The sequence below is a fragment of the Entelurus aequoreus genome, linkage group LG08 (assembly GCF_033978785.1).
Source record: "Entelurus aequoreus isolate RoL-2023_Sb linkage group LG08, RoL_Eaeq_v1.1, whole genome shotgun sequence".
NCBI classification, from domain to species: Eukaryota; Metazoa; Chordata; class Actinopteri; order Syngnathiformes; family Syngnathidae; genus Entelurus; species Entelurus aequoreus.
Genome location: NC_084738.1, coordinates 67,078,776 through 67,098,594, shown reverse-complemented (window position 1 = coordinate 67,098,594; position 19,819 = coordinate 67,078,776). Strand labels below are relative to the sequence as shown.

General features: G+C 32.0%; 1 protein-coding gene across 1 annotated transcript in view; it reads right to left on the bottom strand.

Annotated features, from left to right (window-relative positions):
- Nucleotides 1-5,928: 5,928 nt before the first annotated feature.
- Nucleotides 5,929-19,819, bottom strand: part of fyb1b (FYN binding protein 1 b) — a 55,790-nt gene continuing 41,899 nt past the window's right edge. Inside the window, exons 7-19 of the mRNA XM_062057127.1 lie at nucleotides 18,524-18,629; nucleotides 18,290-18,449; nucleotides 17,143-17,263; nucleotides 17,061-17,068; nucleotides 16,917-16,992; nucleotides 16,763-16,849; nucleotides 16,478-16,518; nucleotides 13,714-13,780; nucleotides 11,016-11,115; nucleotides 10,783-10,951; nucleotides 10,683-10,716; nucleotides 10,587-10,618; nucleotides 5,929-5,994 (exon numbers count right to left, since the gene is read on the bottom strand). Coding sequence (XP_061913111.1) covers nucleotides 5,972-5,994; nucleotides 10,587-10,618; nucleotides 10,683-10,716; nucleotides 10,783-10,951; nucleotides 11,016-11,115; nucleotides 13,714-13,780; nucleotides 16,478-16,518; nucleotides 16,763-16,849; nucleotides 16,917-16,992; nucleotides 17,061-17,068; nucleotides 17,143-17,263; nucleotides 18,290-18,449; nucleotides 18,524-18,629 — 1,024 coding nt within the window. The 3' untranslated portion in view covers nucleotides 5,929-5,971. The remainder of the gene's footprint in view (nucleotides 5,995-10,586; nucleotides 10,619-10,682; nucleotides 10,717-10,782; nucleotides 10,952-11,015; nucleotides 11,116-13,713; nucleotides 13,781-16,477; nucleotides 16,519-16,762; nucleotides 16,850-16,916; nucleotides 16,993-17,060; nucleotides 17,069-17,142; nucleotides 17,264-18,289; nucleotides 18,450-18,523; nucleotides 18,630-19,819) is intronic.

The following is a 19,819-nucleotide window of genomic DNA, read 5'->3' as shown; positions in this document are numbered from 1 at the left end:
CCTTATTTACTAAAATAACAATAAATATATTTGAACAAATTATCATTCTTCTGACAAGTTGTTGTTATAAATGATTGTAATGTAATAATCATAATGTGCTAACTTTTCTGTCTTTGTCTGAAATAAATAAATGGCAACAAAAAAAAATAAAAATTTTTTTTTTTTAAATGAACAGACCCAGTCTTTTGTTTTTAATAAATAAATACTTAAAATGACGAGGTTTTTTCCCCCCAAATTTAATTGGAAAATGTCAATCATCCTTTTTATTTTTTTTACATTAAAATGATAAAATACCAGATTTTGTCAGCCATGTATTTTCTTTATTAAAATTAAAAATAACCTGGAACACTGGAATTGTCTTTTGATATAGTTTTTATTATATCACACCTAAACATTTAATTTACATTGTAAAATAAAATTTTAAAAATTAACATTTTAATCTAATTAAATACATTTTTCTTTATGAAACGACAAACATTTACTGAACTAGCCTTTCATTTTGTTTGAATAAATAACAAAATTAAACATGTATTTTTGTTAAATAAAACTTAAATAAATGCACTTTTTTTAATACAATTTAAAAAAGTGTCAGTATTATCTGTATAATAATTTTAATTTTTTTTAACGGAACTATCGTTATTTACTAAAATGAAATAAAAAGGTATCTTGTAGACGTGAAGGACACACATCACAATAAGACTCACATGGAAAATAGTCTTCTTTTATTCAATTTGCTGCAAAGCTCATATCAGGATGCTCTCTGAATTAGCTGCAAAAGAGGAAAACAAAAAAGATGAAATATGAAAGTTAAGGACACTTATCGATGGCGTTACCTTCAGACAGCTGCTTGTTGATGCGCTCCTGCTCCTCGCACACTTTCTTTTCCGCTTCCTCGACCTGCCGCTCCTCCGCCGCATACGGCTTCAGGTACTCTGAACAACAACATGAGTAAACGCAGGGCTCGAATTTTACGGCGGCAACCACGGCGTTTGCCGCGACCGCCCACGTCTTTCGCCGTAATGCCCTAACAAATGGAGCAACATGGACAACAAGAACACGCCGTGACCGCCCTTGACTTTTTACTTCTTAATGGGACGAGGGATGTAACAGTAAACGCTATAATGATAATTTGCGATAGTTAGTAATACCGTTTAATTTTTTCATTACCGCAAAACCATCATTTATTAATCCATTTTCGGCAACAGGAAGTCTGGCGCATGCGCACTAGCGGTGTTTGGCTTGATAATCATGGCGGACTAACTACACGGACTTTGCTGCGGAGATTTCCCCTAGCAGTAAAGCTTGGTTTAACCTCATTTTGAGTGTTTAAGAGACACTGCTGTGTTTAGATGGAGACAGGTGTGGACAATATTGTCTCCACACTAAAAGTATACAGCGAAGGAGACAACTATTTGATGTTTTGCAGCAGGCGATGTGTCGTGAACGTTGTCACAACTTGTTTATAAAGTCTTTACTTTGTTCACTGGCATGATTACTCCTTTTTTATTTAACTGCAAACTGCATCAGTGTTCAAATAACATCAATGCTAGATATAATGTTTTGTCATCTCATCCAATTGAACGCAGGCGGTGAAGATTGTGTATTCGATGTGAGAGGGATCACTCCGGGGTTTTTTTTGTTGGCCAAACTGTTGTACTGAAACACTAGGGAAGCGTTGGAGATTTGATTTGATTTGATTTTTATTAAGGATCCCCATTAGCTGGTTGCCTCAACAACCCACTAGTCTTCCTGGGGTCCACAATTCAATACAATTACAAGTAAAAGCATATAATTATAACTACACAAGAAGAACCAATCTTGTTTATTAGACTTCATCTTCATTAGCCAAACTGCTTTGTCTTTTATTTTGATATCAAAAAGTAAACACCAGGTTGTTTTTTTTTACATTACTTGTGTTTTTTCCATGTCACTAAGGTGTTACTTCAAAAATCATTCATGTGACACAGCATTTTGTTAATGTTTTATTGTGTATAGTTCATTCCTATATGACATATTTCTGCTCAAACTCTTAATGGATCTGTCCCGATACATCATCTACAGCTACATATAAATGTACATAACTTAAATATATAAATAAAAACTCTATCAAAATGTAAAAATAGAGATAAAGGCATCATGTAATGACAAAAAGCTGATGTTATTAAATAATTTTAAAAAACTAACATTGTCCATAAATATATGGATAACGTTTATGTATAGTCTTTTTATTAGACATTACAAAGTACATGATGGTATTACCTTCACACCCCAACACTGCTTTACTTAACAATCAATAATCATGATTTTAATATTAATAACAATAATCTTCATTATTAGTTTGGCCATAATTGGCAGCCCTTGATCTCATACATGAACACTATTTTTTTAAATCAATTTTGTGTGTGTATATATATATATATATATATATATATATATATATATATATATATATATATATATATATATATATATATATATATATATATATATATATATATATATATATATATATATATATATATATATATATATATATATATATATATATATATATATATAAATAATCAAGGTTTCTGTGGTTTATCCATTAAGGTACTTTTGCCTGAATGACAGGCAAAAGTACCTTTTAAATATTTGTTGTCTACTTACCAAACCTCTGCTTGCCATAAAAGATACCAAGAAACAGTGCGGACCAACGGGCCGTCTGGAAGAAATAGAAAATAAGTCGTTTTGTTGCCACAGATAACAGAATAACGTTACGCTGCAGTACACAACATAGAGCAAAGTCCATACTTTCATTTTTGATGGTTAAAAGTAACCAGCAATTACCAGAAAAGTGCAAGATGTACAATATTTCCAAGTAAAGCTTAAATATCTATTTATAATAAATAAATAAAGTGCAAGATGTACAATATTTCTAAGTAAAGTTTAGATATGTGTTTATAATAAATAAATAAATAAAGTGCAAGATGTACAATATTTCTAAGTCAAGTTTAAATATGTGTTTATAATTAATTAAATAAATAAAGTGCAAGATGTACAATATTTCTAAGCATAGTTTAAATATGGGTTCATAATTAATAAATAATTAAAGTGCAAGATGTACAATATTTCTAAGTAACGTTTAAATGTTTTTATAATTAATAAATAAATAAATAAATAAAGGTCAAGATGTACAATATTTCTAAGTTTAAATATGTGTTTATAATTAATAAATAAATAAAAATAAAGTGCAAGATGTACAATATTTCCAAGTAAAGTTTAAACATGTGTTTATAATTAATACATAAATAAATAAATAAAGTGCAAGATGTACAATGTTTCCAAGTAAAGTTTAAATGTGTTTATAATTAATAAAAATATATACAAATAAAGTGCAAGATGTACAATATTTCTAAGTGAAGTTTAAATATGTGTTTATAATTAATAAATAAATAAATGAATGAAGTGCAAAATGTACAATATTTCTAAGTAAAGTTTAAATATGTGTTTATAATAAATAAATAAATAAAGTGCAAGATGTACAATATTTCCAAGTAAAGTTTGAATATGTGTTTATAATTAATAAATAAATAAAATGCAACATGTACAATATTTCCAAGTAAAGTTATAATATGTGTTTATAATTAATAAATACATAAATAAATAAAGTGCAAGATGTACAATATTTCTAAGTTATAATATGTGTTTATAATAAATAAAGTACAATATGTTTAAGTTATAATATATGTTTATAATAAATAAACTGCAATATTTCTAAGTTATAATATATGTTTATAATAAATAAAGTGCAATATGTCTAAGAAAAGTTATAAAATGTGTTTATAATAAATAAAGTGCAAGATGTGTAAAGTTATAATATATATTTATAATAAATAAAGTGCAATATGTCTAAGTAAAGTTAAAATATATGTTTATAATAAATAAAGTGCAATATGTCTAAGTAAAGTTATAATATATGTTTATAATAAAGTGCAATATGTCTAAGTAAAGTTATAATATATGTTTAAAATAAATAAAGTGCAAGATGTGTAAGTAAAGTTAAATGATATGTTTATAATAAATAAAAGTCGTAGTTTTTGTCAAAGTGACACTTGTACACACCTCAATGTCATTACTAGCGCAGACGTGTCTCGCTCATTATGTCCCACAAAACCATCAATATTAGCGACATAATGAAGTATATTCAACATATATTCAGCGAAATAATTGTAAAAAAGTAAAGATTAAATACCTTAATGAGAGGCGACACAACTACTGGGGGGACCATGTTGACTTCAAGGACGTGCACTTCCGGGTTCCTTCTTCTTCTTCGTCTACTTTAAGGAAGGGCACGCAGCGCCCCCACCAGTCTCTACCTGGCTAGTGCAACTACAATACAATAACAACTTCCCTTCCACCACTTCATTAAATTGTTTAAAAAGGCAATTTTATTAAAACAGTTGCATATAAATGTGTAATATTCATTCTGATTCATGAAGCAAGGTATTTGGTCTCAGGGTCATATTTATTGAACTACCAAAATAAAATATTGCACAACCTTGGTATATTATATTTACATCACATGGATCTATATCACTGTACATGATTTATGTTGCCAAGCAACAAAGATGCATCTCTAATTATGAAAAAAATAATAAATTATCATACATTCCAAACTTTTTTTTTTTTTGCTAAGATAAAATAAATAGTTAAATTTCAGCTGGGCTTATGCAAGTTATCCATCAAATTGTACACAGTAAAAATGACAATAGTTTACTGTAATATAACTTTTCATGCAAAATATATGTTTGTTTGTTTTTTTTACAGCGTGTTACCGTAAATGGAAAAACAGTACCACTGTTTTTTTTATGGTAAATTACCATTTTATCCCTGTAAAAAAAACTATTGTACTGATTTAAAAAAACACAGTTGAGATTTTATGCTAAAAAAAAAAGGATATGGCAGCTCAGTTGCCAGAATTTTATTCTTTAAAAGTAGTTATGTTTGTGCATTCAAAGTAATTAATATACTGGGAAAAAACAACCTTTACAGTAAAATTCTGGCAACTGACCTACCATTTTTTCCGTATTAAAAAAAACGGTGGTATCGTTTTTCCACTTGCGTTAATACACCGTAAAAAAACCGTCCAAAAAAAATAAAAATAATAATAATAATTTTTCCTATTAAAAAACAAGTTCTACTGTTTTTCTATTCACAGTATTATGCTGAAAACAATAATAAAAAAAACCCCAATGTATTTTAAAGTAAAATTCTGGCAACTGAGCTGCCATTATTTTTGTGTAAAAAACAAACAAAAAACTGCGTCATTATTTTTTCCATTTACAAAAATATACCATCAATTTGAGTTATCTGCAGATTTATTCCATCCATCCATCCATTTTCTACCGCTTGTCCCTTTTGGGGTCTGCAGATTTATTTTAGTGTGCAAATGTATAAGAAAACTGTGTAATGATAGCAATGAAAAGGAGTTTGATGGCCTTGTAATGTCCTTAAGGAAAGTGAAATAAATGAGCAACATAAATGATAATAATCTGTAAATACTGATGCTGCTTGTTTGTTGACATGTGCCTGACAACCAAAATGGCTGAACGCTGCTAATAGTTTTTACTTGCAAAGTGAAGCTGCTCAAAACACAATTAAATATAATACAATAAAAAATAAGTATATATACATATACTATATAAAAAAACTATATATACTATACGTATGTATAGTATATATATATATATGTATGTATATATATATATATATATATATACATACATATACATATGTATGTGTATATATGTATGTAGAGATATACATATATATATATATATATATATATATATATATATATATATATATATATATATATATATATATATATATATATATATATATATATATATATATATATATATATATATATATATATATATATATACTGTATACATGTATAATGTGTATATACCGGGGATGCATTCACTCATTCGTTGTCGTAGATGCAATCTGTGGGGTGAAAAATTATATTGTGAGTGTTTAGGTTTGGATGTTTTCATATAAGAAGAAAGAACCTACAAAATTAGCCAAATAGCTAGCGTAAAATGTTAGCATGCTAACATAAGAGAAGTGAACACACTTTGAAGATGGCGCCAAGTACCAGAATCCATCATTTTTAGGTTTGAACATACAAAGTTAGCTAAAATGCTAACATAAAACATTAGCATGCTAATGTTAGCTATGTAACATAAGAGGAGTGAACGTACTTTCGCGATGGTGCTAAGTACCAGAATCCATGATTTTTAGGTTTAAACCAACAAAATGAGCTAAAATGGTAACATAAAAGATTAGCATGCTAGCATAAGACAAGTGAACACACTTTTAAGATGGTGCCAGGTGCCAGAATCTATGATTTTTATGTTTAAACATACATATTTACCTAAAATGGTAGCATAAAATGTTAGCATGCGAACATAGGATGAATTAGCATAGCTCTAATATGGCGGCAAGTATCAAAAACCATGATTTTTAGGTTTAAACCAACACAATTTGCTAATATGTTAGCATATAACGTTAGTATGCTAACATAAGAGAAGTGAACACACTTTTAGGATGGCGCCAAGTACCAGAATCCATGATTTTTACGTTTAAACATACAAAATTAGCTATAATGGTGGCATAAAATGCTAGCATGCCAACACAGGACGAGTTAGCATAATTCTAAGATGGCGCCAAGTAGCAGAATCCATGATTTTTACGTTTAAACATACAAAATTAGCTATAATGCTAACATAAAACATTAGCATGCTAACACAGGACAAGTTAGCATAATTCTAAGATGGCGGCAAGTATCAGAAACCATGATTTTTAGGTTTAAACATACAAAATGAGCTAAAATGGTAAGATAAAAGGTTAGCATGCTAACATAGGATGAGTTAGCATAATTCTAAGATGGTGCCAAGTACCAGAATCCATGATTTTTATGTTTAAACATACAACATTAGCTATAATGCTAACATAAAACGTTAGCATGCCAACACAGGATGAGTTAGCATAATTCTAAGATGGCGCCAATTACCAGAATCCATTATTTTTACATTTAAACATACAAAATTAGCTATAATGCTAACATAAAATGCTAGCATGCAAACATAGGATGAGTTAGCATAATTCTAAGATGGCGGCAAGTATCAGAAACCATGATTTTTAGGTTTAAACATACAAAATTAGCTAAAATGGTAACATAAAATGTTAGCATGCTAACAAAAGAGAAGTGAACACACTTTTAGGATGGTGCCAAGTACCAGAATCCATGATTTTTACGTTTAAACATACAAAATTAGCTAACATGGTGGCATAAAATGCTAGCATGCTAACATAGGATGAATCAGCATAATTCTCAGATGGCGGCAAGTATCAGAAACCATGATTTTTAGGTTTAAACCAACAAAATGAGCTAAAATGGTAAGCTAAAAGGTTAGCATGCTAACATAAGAGAAGTGAACATACTTTTAAAGACGATGCCAAGTAGCAGAATCCATGATTTTTAGGTTTAAACATACAAATCTAGCTAAAATGGTAAGATAAAATGTTAGCGTGCTAACACAGGATGAGTTAGCATAATTCTAAGATGGTGCCAAGTAGCAGAATCCATGATTTTTACATTTAAACATACAAAATTAGCTATAATGGTAAGATAAAATGCTAGCATGCTAACACAGGAGGAGTTAGCATAGTTCTATGATGGCAAGAAGTATCAGAATCCATGATTTTTACGTTTAAACATACAAAATTAGCTAACATGGTGGCATAAAATGCTAGCATGCTAACACAGGAGGAGTTAGCATAGTTCTATGATGGCAGCAAGTACCAGAATCCATGATTTTTACGTTTAAACATACAAAATTAGCTAACATGGTGGCATAAAATGCTAGCATGTTAACATAGGATGAATCAGCATAATTCTCAGATGGCGGCAAGTATCAGAAACCATGATTTTTAGGTTTAAACCAACAAAATGAGCTAAAATGGTAAGCTAAAATGTTAGCATGCTAACATAAGAGAAGTGAACATACTTTTAAAGACGATGCCAAGTAGCAGAATCCATGATTTTTAGGTTTAAACATACAAATCTAGCTAAAATGGTAAGATAAAATGTTAGCGTGCTAACACAGGATGAGTTAGCATAATTCTAAGATGGTGACAAGTAGCAGAATCCATGATTTTTATGTTTAAACATACAAAATTAGCTATAATGGTAAGATAAAATGCTAGCATGCTAACACAGGAGGAGTTAGCATAGTTCTATGATGGCAGGAAGTATCAGAATCCATGATTTTTACGTTTAAACATACAAAATTAGCTAACATGGTGGCATAAAATGCTAGCATGCTAACACAGGAGGAGTTAGCATAGTTCTATGATGGCAGCAAGTACCAGAATCCATGATTTTTACGTTTAAACATACAAAATTAGCTAACATGGTGGCATAAAATGCTAGCATGCTAACATAGGATGAATCAGCATAATTCTCAGATGGCGGCAAGTATCAGAAACCATGATTTTTAGGTTTAAACCAACAAAATGAGCTAAAATGGTGAGCTAAAATGTTAGCATGCTAACATAAGAGAAGTGAACATACTTTTAAAGACGATGCCAAGTAGCAGAATCCATGATTTTTAGGTTTAAACATACAAATCTAGCTAAAATGGTACGATAAAATGTTAGCGTGCTAACACAGGATGAGTTAGCATAATTCTAAGATGGTGCCAAGTAGCAGAATCCATGATTTTTACAATTAAACATACAAAATTAGCTATAATGGTAAGATAAAATGCTAACATGCTAACACAGGAGGAGTTAGCATAGTTCTATGATGGCAGCAAGTATCAGAATCCATGATTTTTAGGTTTAAACATACAAATCTAGCTAAAATGGTAAGATAAAATGTTAGCGTGCTAACACAGGATGAGTTAGCATAATTCTAAGATGGTGCCAAGTAGCAGAATCCATGATTTTTACATTTAAACATACAAAATTAGCTATAATGGTAAGATAAAATGCTAGCATGCTAACACAGGAGGAGTTAGCATAGTTCTATGATGGCAGCAAGTATCAGAATCCATGATTTTTACGTTTAAACATACAAAATTAGCTATAATGGTGGCATAAAATGCTAGCATGCTAACACAGGAGGAGTTAGCATAGTTCTATGATGGCAGCAAGTACCAGAATCCATGATTTTTACGTTTAAACATACAAAATTAGCTAACATGGTGGCATAAAATGCTAGCATGTTAACATAGGATGAATCAGCATAATTCTCAGATGGCGGCAAGTATCAGAAACCATGATTTTTAGGTTTAAACCAACAAAATGAGCTAAAATGGTAAGCTAAAAGGTTAGCATGCTAACATAAGAGAAGTGAACATACTTTTAAAGACGATGCCAAGTAGCAGAATCCATGATTTTTAGGTTTAAACATACAAATCTAGCTAAAATGGTAAGATAAAATGTTAGCGTGCTAACACAGGATGAGTTAGCATAATTCTAAGATGGTGCCAAGTAGCAGAATCCATGATTTTTACATTTAAACATACAAAATTAGCTATAATGGTAAGATAAAATGCTAGCATGCTAACACAGGAGGAGTTAGCATAGTTCTATGATGGCAGCAAGTATCAGAATCCATGATTTTTACGTATAAACATACAAAATTAGCTAACATGGTGGCATAAAATGCTAGCATGCTAACACAGGAGGAGTTAGCATAGTTCTATGATGGCAACAAGTACCAGAATCCATGATTTTTACGTTTAAACATACAAAATTAGCTAACATGGTGGCATAAAATGCTAGCATGTTAACATAGGATGAATCAGCATAATTCTCAGATGGCGGCAAGTATCAGAAACCATGATTTTTAGGTTTAAAACAACAAAATGAGCTAAAATGGTAAGCTAAAATGTTAGCATGCTAACATAAGAGAAGTGAACATACTTTTAAAGACGATGCCAAGAAGCAGAATCCATGATTTTTAGGTTTAAACATACAAATCTAGCTAAAATGGTAAGATAAAATGTTAGCGTGCTAACACAGGATGAGTTAGCATAATTCTAAGATGGTGCCAAGTAGCAGAATCCATGATTTTTAGGCTTAAACATACAAATCTAGCTAAAATGGTAAGATAAAATGTTAGCGTGCTAACACAGGATGAGTTAGCATAATTCTAAGATGGTGCCAAGTAGCAGAATCCATGGTTTTTACATTTAAACATACAAAATTAGCTATAATGGTAAGATAAAATGCTAGCATGCTAACACAGGAGGAGTTAGCATAGTTCTATGATGGCAGCAAGTATCAGAATCCATGATTTTTACATTTAAACATACAAAATTAGCTATAATGGTAAGATAAAATGCTAGCATGCTAACACAGGAGGAGTTAGCATAGTTCTATGATGGCAGCAAGTATCAGAATCCATGATTTTTAGGTTCAAACATACAACATGAGCTATAATGGTGGCATAAAAAGTTAGCATGCTAACATAAGAGGAGGTAACACACTTTTATGGAAGTTTTATATAAGAAGAAAGAAGTTACCGTCGCCAACGTCGTCATAAATGTCGCCATCGCTGCAGAAAGAAAGTTATAATGTTGATGTTCTTCCAACATGTCTGAGTCAGGATGTTGACTTACTCCATGGAGATGTGGCAGGTGGAGACGTAACCGACTGTGAGGGAGGAGATAAACAACATATGGGAGACCTAAATGAGGCTGGTAGAACTTTCTAGCTCACATTTGCCCTCCTGGTTCCTGCAGATGACTTTGTCGTCTCCGGTCCTCACCACCACGTCCACGTTCTCCCCGGCTCGCACCGCCAGATCCTTGCCGCCCCACTTCTTGTTGATCAGAGCGGAGGAGGTGGTGATGCTGGCCCGGCGCAGCACCTGGATCTCCCCGTCGTACTGCGGTGCCACATGGAGTACTTAGTACTTCATTCACAGGTATTCTCCAAGTCTAGATACTCACTTTGAACTTTTTCCTGAACTCTTTCTCCTCCTTCTCAAACTTTTTCACCTTCTTTGGGTTCGACGGTTCAGCCTTGCCTTTGCCTTTTAAGCCGGGAATGCTGGAGAACGACAGAATAATAATAACATCGTTTTCATCTCCCGGTGAAGTTGTCACGTTGTGTAAAAGGTAAATAAAAAGAGAATACAACAAATCCTTTTCAACTTATATTCAATTGCATGGACTGCAAAGACAAGATATTTAACGTTGGAACTGGTAAGCTTTGTTATTTTTTTGCCCAAATACATGAACTTAGAAGTTAATACTGTTGTAACACGTGGCTTGGCATCGTTTTGCTGAAATAAGCAGGGGCGTCCATGATAACAACATATGTTGCTCCAAAAGCTGTATGTACCTTTCAGCATTAATGGCGCCTTCACAGATGTGTAAGTTACCCATGTCTTGGGCACTAATACACCCCCATACCATCACACATGCTGCCTTTTACACTTTCACCCTAGAACAGGGGTCGGCAACCCGCGGCTCCGGAGCCGCATGCGGCTCCTTGACCACTCTGATGCGGCTCAGCTACATACATGCCGACCCCCCCGATTTTCCCAGGAGACTTATGGATCTCAGTGTCTCTCATAGATTACTCCCAGGGAAAAAATAATCCTATTTACACTCTAATTACTAAATAAAGGGCGTGCCCTAATTGCACTGCAGTAATTGTCCTCTATAGCATTTACATACAGCGTGCACTTGCACACACAGGAGACAGCAAAGCATACTTACTCATCAGCCACACAGCTTACACTGACGGTAGCCGTATCAAACAACTTTAACATTGTTACGTTACAAATATGCGCCACACTGTGAACCCACACCAAAAAAGAATGAAAAACACATTTCTGGAGAACATCCCACCGTAACACAACATAAACACAACACAACCATTACCCAGAATCCCATGCAGCCCTAACTCTTCCGGTCTACATTATACACCTCAGCTACCACCAAATCCCCCCACACATCAACCCCCCCCCCCCCCCCCCCCTCTCCGTGCGTTGGTTGAGCGGAAGAGTTAGGGCTGCATGGGATTCTGGGTATTGGTACCGTCAGTGTAAGATGTGTGGCTGCTGAGCTAGTACGCCTTGCTGTCACTTACGTGAGCAAGCTGAAATTGCATTCTACGTGTGGTCGAGCACACATTTCTGGAGAACATCCCACCGTAACACAACATAAACACAACACAACCATTACCCAGAATCCCATGCAGCCCTAACTCTTCCGGTCTACATTATACACCCCAGCTACCACCAAATCCCCCCACACATCAACCTCCCCCCCCCCCCCCCCCTCTCCGTGCGTTGGTTGAGCGGAAGAGTTAGGGCTGCATGGGATTCTGGGTATTGGTACCGTCAGTGTAAGATGTGTGGCTGCTGAGCTAGTACGCCTTGCTGTCACTTACGTGAGCAAGCTGAAATTGCATTCTACGTGTGGTCGAGCAGGTACACTCTTAGGGCAGACTGTAGAGGGCGCCAAATGCAGTGTCATCACGCTCTGATATTCGGGAGTCTCCCGGGGAAAAATGAGGGGGTTGGCAAGTATGACGGTATCAAGCGCCATTCATTCAAAACTCGCGGGCTGCGCTAACATCAAATTTCCACATTAAAGTGTGTGCCGGTGCGTGTGTCGGAGAACCCTGGTTAACATAGCACAAAGCATTTAAGCTTTGTATGCGGTGTTTTTCATTTTAAATTTAAAATTTTTTTTTTGTGGCTCCCATTACTTTCTTTAATTTGTGAAACTTGCCAAAATGGCTCTTTGAGTGGTAAAGGTTGCCGACCCCTGCCCTAGAACAATCCGGATGGTTCTTTTCCTCTTTGGTCCACAGTTTCCAAAAACAATTTGAAATGTGGACTCGTCAGACCACAGGGGCCTTTTCCACTTTGCATCAGTCCATCTTAGATGAGTTCGGGCCCAGCGAAGCCAGGGGCGTTTCTGGGTGTTGTTGATAAATTGGCTTTGGCTTTGCATAGTAGAGTTTTAACTTGCACTTACAGATGTAGCGACCAACTGTAGTTACTGACAGTGGTTTTCTGAAGTGTTCCATGTGGTGATATCCTTTACACACTGATGTGGCTTTTTGATGCAGTACCGCCTGAGGGATCCAAAGTGTGTAATATCATGGCTTACGTGCAGTGATTTCATATTACGGAGCTTAGATGGTGAAATCCCTAAATTCCTTGTTGAGAAATGTAGTTCTTAAACAATTTGCTCAGGCATTTGTTGACAAAGTGGTGACCCTCGACCCCGTCCTTGTTTGTGAACGACTGAGCATTTCACGGAAGCTGCTTTTATACCCAATCATGGCACCCGCCTGTTCCCAATTAGCCTGTTCACCTGTGGGATGTTCCAAATAAGTCTTTGATGAGCATTCCTCAACTTTCTCACTCTTTTTTGCCACTCGTGCCAGCTTTTTTGAAACATGTTGCAGGCATCAAATTCCAAATGAGCTAATATTTGCAAAAAATAATAAAGTTTCTGAGTGTGAACATGAAATATCTTGTCTTTGCAGTCTATTCAATTGAATATAAGTTGAAAAGGATTTGTTGTATTCTCTTTTTATTTACCATTTACACAACGTGACAACTTCACTGCTTTTGGGCTTTGTATTTGAAGTTGTCCACAAGAGAATTATTCTTGGGTTTGGTACCTGCTGATGGGCGGAGGCGGCGGCTGGTTTTGGGCGTCAACGTCGCAGTAGATCTCGTCAAATGCATCTGCGAGATCAAAACATTTTTTTTTATACAAATATTAAATAAAAAATATAGATGTACTAATTATTCTTTAATTTCTGTAAACCTAAAATATTTGAATTACCTTATTGTTATTTTTGTGTATTATTAAGTATAGTTTAATATAGATTTTTAGTTGAACAAAATTAATTAACTTTTTTTTAGTTTTCTGTGGAATTAAAAAAAACAAAAAACAGTAGTCGATTATTACTGGAAATGTCTTTTTATTTTATTTTTTTTCATTATTAAATAACAATACACTTTATTTAATTGACTTTGTAATTTAAAATAAAACATATTTGTGAGTTGTAATTAAATGACATTGAATTAAACTATTTTGTATTGATCTTTATTAAATGACAAAAAAATCACTGAACTTGCCTTTCATTTGGTTTATTAAAACATTTTAAAATATAGATTAAAAAAACCTTAAATTTCATAACATTCAAAATTTTCCGAATGATCTGTTTTAGAATTTAAAAAAATGGAACCATCCTTATTTAATAAAAATGAAAAAAAAAAAGTTGATTTCTTTCATTAAATTAAAAAAGAAAGACCAGAACCAGACTTGAATTTTTATGGAATAAAAATTACAATTAAATATTCATGAAATAAAATAGTTTTTTTCCATTTTCACAAAATCCTAAATATGAATTATGTTTTAATAATTTAAAAAAATAATCATCGTTATTTATCAAAATGAAATAAAAATAAAAAAGATTTTGTTTCATTGGATAAAAACTTAAAATGACGTTGAATTTTTCTTAAATTAAACATTTTAAAATACATTAAACATTATTTTTCCCCCCATTAAACTTAGAAAATACCAGATTATTAGTTTTTCAAACCATCTTTTTTTTGTCTTTATCAAAATGATGAATAAATTAAAAATGTTTTTTAATAAATAAATAAAAATAGCAGAACCAGCCTTTTATTTATTTTTATTAAGGAACAAAATACACAAAAAATATGTCTTTCTGGAATTAAATAACACAATAATTGAATTATCCTTTGTATTATAGTCAATTACATGTCTAATACTGAAACTGTCATTTGATACATATTTTATTAACTAAAGTGTAACAATACACTTCAATTATTTATTTTCTTTGTAAATTAAAATGCAGAATTATAAATTTTGATTTAAGTTATTCAAACTATCCCTATTTGTCTTTAATAAATGACAATAAAATAACTGAACTCGCCTTTTAGTTTGATTAAAAAACAACATTTTACAATTTCAAAATAAGCAAAAAAAAATCTAATTTCATAAAAGAAATTTAAATATCAGAACTACTGTATCTGTTTAAATATTGTAAAAAAAACTGAAACTATCATTATTAAATACAATTTAAAAAACACTTACTTCTTATATAAAATGATTTTTTTTATTTTACGATAATCACTTATTTATTTTAATGAAATAAACAATTATCACGATTAATTTTTCTTAAATAACATTTTAAAACCATATAATACGATTTCTTTTATTGTCTTCATTAAAATTAAAAATAACCTGGAGTAAAGCGTAAAGCAGTTATTAGACAACAACAAAAATACCTGAACTTGCCTTTTACTTTGTTTGATTAAAAAAATAATAATTTTATTATTTTCATTCAAATTTACAAAGTGTCAGAATTTTTTATTAAAATTGATAAATCAACCTGAATTAAAATTTATTTTTTTAAAATAAAAAATAGCAGAACAAACCTTTCATTTATTTTCATTAAATAACAAAATTCACGTTTTTTTTCCCTTTTATTACAGTCAATTAAATGTCTCATACTGGAATTGTCATTTGACATATATTTTTTAATTATTAAGTATGAATACACTTAATAATTTAGTTTACTTTGTAAATTAAAAATAAAAGACAATTATGAATTGTAATTACATTTAATTAAACTATCCTTTGTCTTATTAAATGAGAGAGAAAAAAACTGAACTAGCCTGTTAACCAATTTGATCAAATAACAAAATGCAAAACATTTAAAAAATACATATTAAATATTAAAACCTTTTGTAAAAGTATCAGAATTATATGTTTTAATAATAATAAAATATAAAAACTATCATTAATTAATAAAAATGAAAACAATACTTATTTCTTTTACTGAATGAAAAAAATTACCGGAACCTGCCTTTTACTTTTATTCAATAAAAATTTAAATTACGATATTTTTTTCTTAAATATATCTATATATTTGTATAATATGTGTACATTACTAGTTTTTCCAAACAATCCTTTTATGTCTTTTATTAAAATGAAAAATAACCTGAAGTAACACTTTATGTCGGTTATTAGACAAAAACAAAAATACATGAACGAGACCTTTTTATTGTTTGATTAAATAATTATTTTTTTTTAATTAAACTTTAAAAAGTGTCAGAATTATCTATTTTAATATTTTTTTTTAAACGAGAACCACACTTATAAATGTATCAAAATGTACTAGTTAAACCTAAAATTACAATTAAAATAAAATAAAAAATCATAAAATAAAACCTATTTTACTAACTGAAAAAATGCAGAACCAACATTTTCTTTATTTTTATTAAATAACAAACATGTTTTTCTCGAATTAAATAACACAATAGGTTAATCACCTTTTTCATTACATAAAAAAGATCCCTATATTTATCCCCTTTTATTTTTACAACCTTTTGTTGTAAAGAAAATACCTGAATCGTCTTCTGCTGTGAACTGGCTGGGTGGAGGCAATCTGTCACATTGGGAGAAAGATTATTAAAATATGCTACATTTTCTTCCATAAAGATGAATTATTATTAGTTCATTATCGTCAGGTCAAATTAAAGTGTCTGGATTTCAAACAGGCGTCAGGAAGTTAGTGAGTGCAGACATAATAAAATGTTGATTATGCAGAATATTAGATTGGGATCATGCATGCAAAAAAGAGGACATTTCCTTGATGATCTCTGGCGGATTAGTGCTGAGAGTATTTTTACACTTTAGCGTTGGCAGGACGTCGGTTTCTGTCAAACAACTTGAGGAGAACGTGAGGCTTGCTGACGGCGAACCTGGACTGGAGGGGACTTAAACAGCCCAGCACTCGTAAAAAAAACACAATTCTTCTTGGCGACATATTTGGTTATCACACACCTGACATCCAAGTCTGGATCTATGACATCGTTGTATATTTCCCAGTCCTCGTTCGGGGGCGGCGGCGGTAGGACAACTGCGGGAAACAGACGCCCTTAAGAACGTAATGTCGAAATATTGACATCAAAAGTTGAATTTGTGTACCTCCTCCGCTGTGGAGAGAAGACAGGAAGGATCCGGTTATTATAGAGAACACCCAAGACTTGCAACGAGTGCTTCTTGTCACCTGCTGTCCGACGAGGCCACGTCCACGTCGTCGTAGACGTCAAACTTGGACACCTGCTGGGCTTGATGGCTCTTCAGGGAGTTGAAGTCGATCTCCACCGACGTGGTCTTCACGTAGCCGACTGTCACACAAGAATCCACACTTCATACATCACAACAATAACAATAACAATAATCCACACTTTATACTTCACAACAATAACAATAATCCACACTTTATACATCACAACTGTTTCTAGGATCACGTCACGCTTTCCTCGCACCCCCCCTTCATATCCAAACATTGCACAAAGTTAGCATACTTCCATGATGGAACCATGTATCGCTTTTATTTTGAAGCTTACTTTGCACTGAACAGGAAGTTCCCATTGACGCGTTAATGCTGTTTAACTAGACCAGGGGTATCCAAACATTGCACAAAGTTAGCATACTTCCATGATGGAACCATGTATCGCTTTTATTTTGAAGCTTACTTTGCACTGAACAGGAAGTTCCCATTGACGCGTTAATGCTGTTTAACTAGACCAGGGGTGTCCAAACTTTTTGAATAGGGGGCTAAAAAAATTTGGTCGAGGGCCGAAAGCATGTAAAGTAACTATATATATATATATATATATATATATATATATATATATATATATATATATGTATGTGTGGGAAAAAAATCACAAGACTATTTCCTCTCTACAGGCCTGTTTCATGAGGGGTTTCCTCAATCATCAACCCCTCATGAAACAGGCCTGTAGAGAGGAAATAGTCTTGTGATTTTTTCCCACACATACATATTACGCTCTACCACGGTATCGAGCACTATTTTTTTGGATAATCTAATTAAGACATATATGTATATATATATATATATATATATATATATATATATATATATATATATATATATATATATATATATATATATATATATATATATATATATATATATATATATATATATATATATATCATAAATACATAGAGCTTTACTTCCCCCTTCTGTCTGTGCCGTCAACTCCCTCCAACCATAACACATTTCAAATGAACGCGATATGCCTTTTTCACGGGGCAAATTGAAGACGTCTTGTAAAAAATGACTTGTTAGCACTAAGAAGACTCGCACTGCTGTGAAGAATCAACAATCAGTACAAACTCACTGCTTCCATCCTGTTTGCGTCCCAGCCACTTGCCCTCAGGGTTGCCTTGGACTCTGATGACGTCCAAGGCGTCTCCTCGCTTCAGTGCCAGTTCCGTCTTACTGCCCCTGCAGTCCGCACAGACCCTGCCTTGATGGACCGCCTCCAAGGGTCCCACCAGCTGACACACGTCCATGTAGATGACAACCATGGCGCCACCTCAACCATCAACGCAACATTTCAACTTTTCCTCACCTTGAATTTCTTCCTAGCTTCTTGTTCCTTCTTCTCTCGACATTTCTGCTCCTTCTTCTCCGCCTCCAGTTGTCTTCTCTCCTCTTTCTTCTTCTCCTCTTCTTCCCTGCTGACAGCAAACAAGATGGTGGCCAGTGCTGTGTTTGCTAATGTACATTCATTTATGCTAAAGTAGCTGAATACATTTTAAAAAGATCAAAACATTTTCATCCGACAGTGCATGAAAATCCATATTACTGCCAATCATTAACCCATCTCAGAGTTTAATAATAATAATTAAAATAATAAAAATAATGATAAAAAATACTACTTAAAATGTATTTTATGGAAATCATTTTTATTTATTTTTTTAAAGTAATTCATATATCAGGTCGATGTGCTTTTTTTTTTTTACATTATTGAAAAAATAAATATTACTGCCAATCATTGACCCATGTTAGTGTTTAGTAAAAATAATTATATTAATAATACCCCGAAAAGGACAAGCGGTAGAAAAAGGATGGATGGATAATAATAATGATAAAAAATACTATTTAAAATGTAATTTATGGAAGTCTTTTTTTTTCTTCAAGTAATTATTGTATCAGGTCGATGTACTTTTTTTACATTATTGAAAAAATAAATATTACTGCCAATCATTGACCCATGTGTTTAGTAAAAATAATTATATTAATAATAATAATAATTATTATTATTATAATAATAATAGTGATTAAAAAATACTACTTAAAATGTATTTTATGGAAAAAAAAAAAAAAAAATTCCCAAGAAATTCATATATATATATCAGGTCGATGTACTTTTTTTTTTTTTTACATTATTGAAAAAATAAATATTACTGCCAATCATTGACCCATGTTAGTGTTTAGTAAAAATAATTATATTAATAATACCCCGAAAGAGACAAGCGGTAGAAAATGGATGGATGGATAATAATAATAATGATAAAAAATACTACTTAAAATGTATTTTATGGAAATCTTTTGTTTTTGTTTTTAAAGTAATTCATATACATCAGGTCGATGTACTTTTTTTTTGACATTATTGAAAAAATACATATTACTGCCAATCATTGACCCATATTAGTGTTCAGTAAAAATAATTATATTAATAATAATAATAATAATAATAATAATAATAATAATAATAATAATGATTAAAAAATACTACTTAAAATGTATTTTATGGAAATCTTTTTTAAAATTTTTTATTAATTCATACATCAGGTCGATGTACTTTTTTTTTTACATTGTTGAAAACATTTATATTACTGCCAATCATTGACCCATGTTAGTG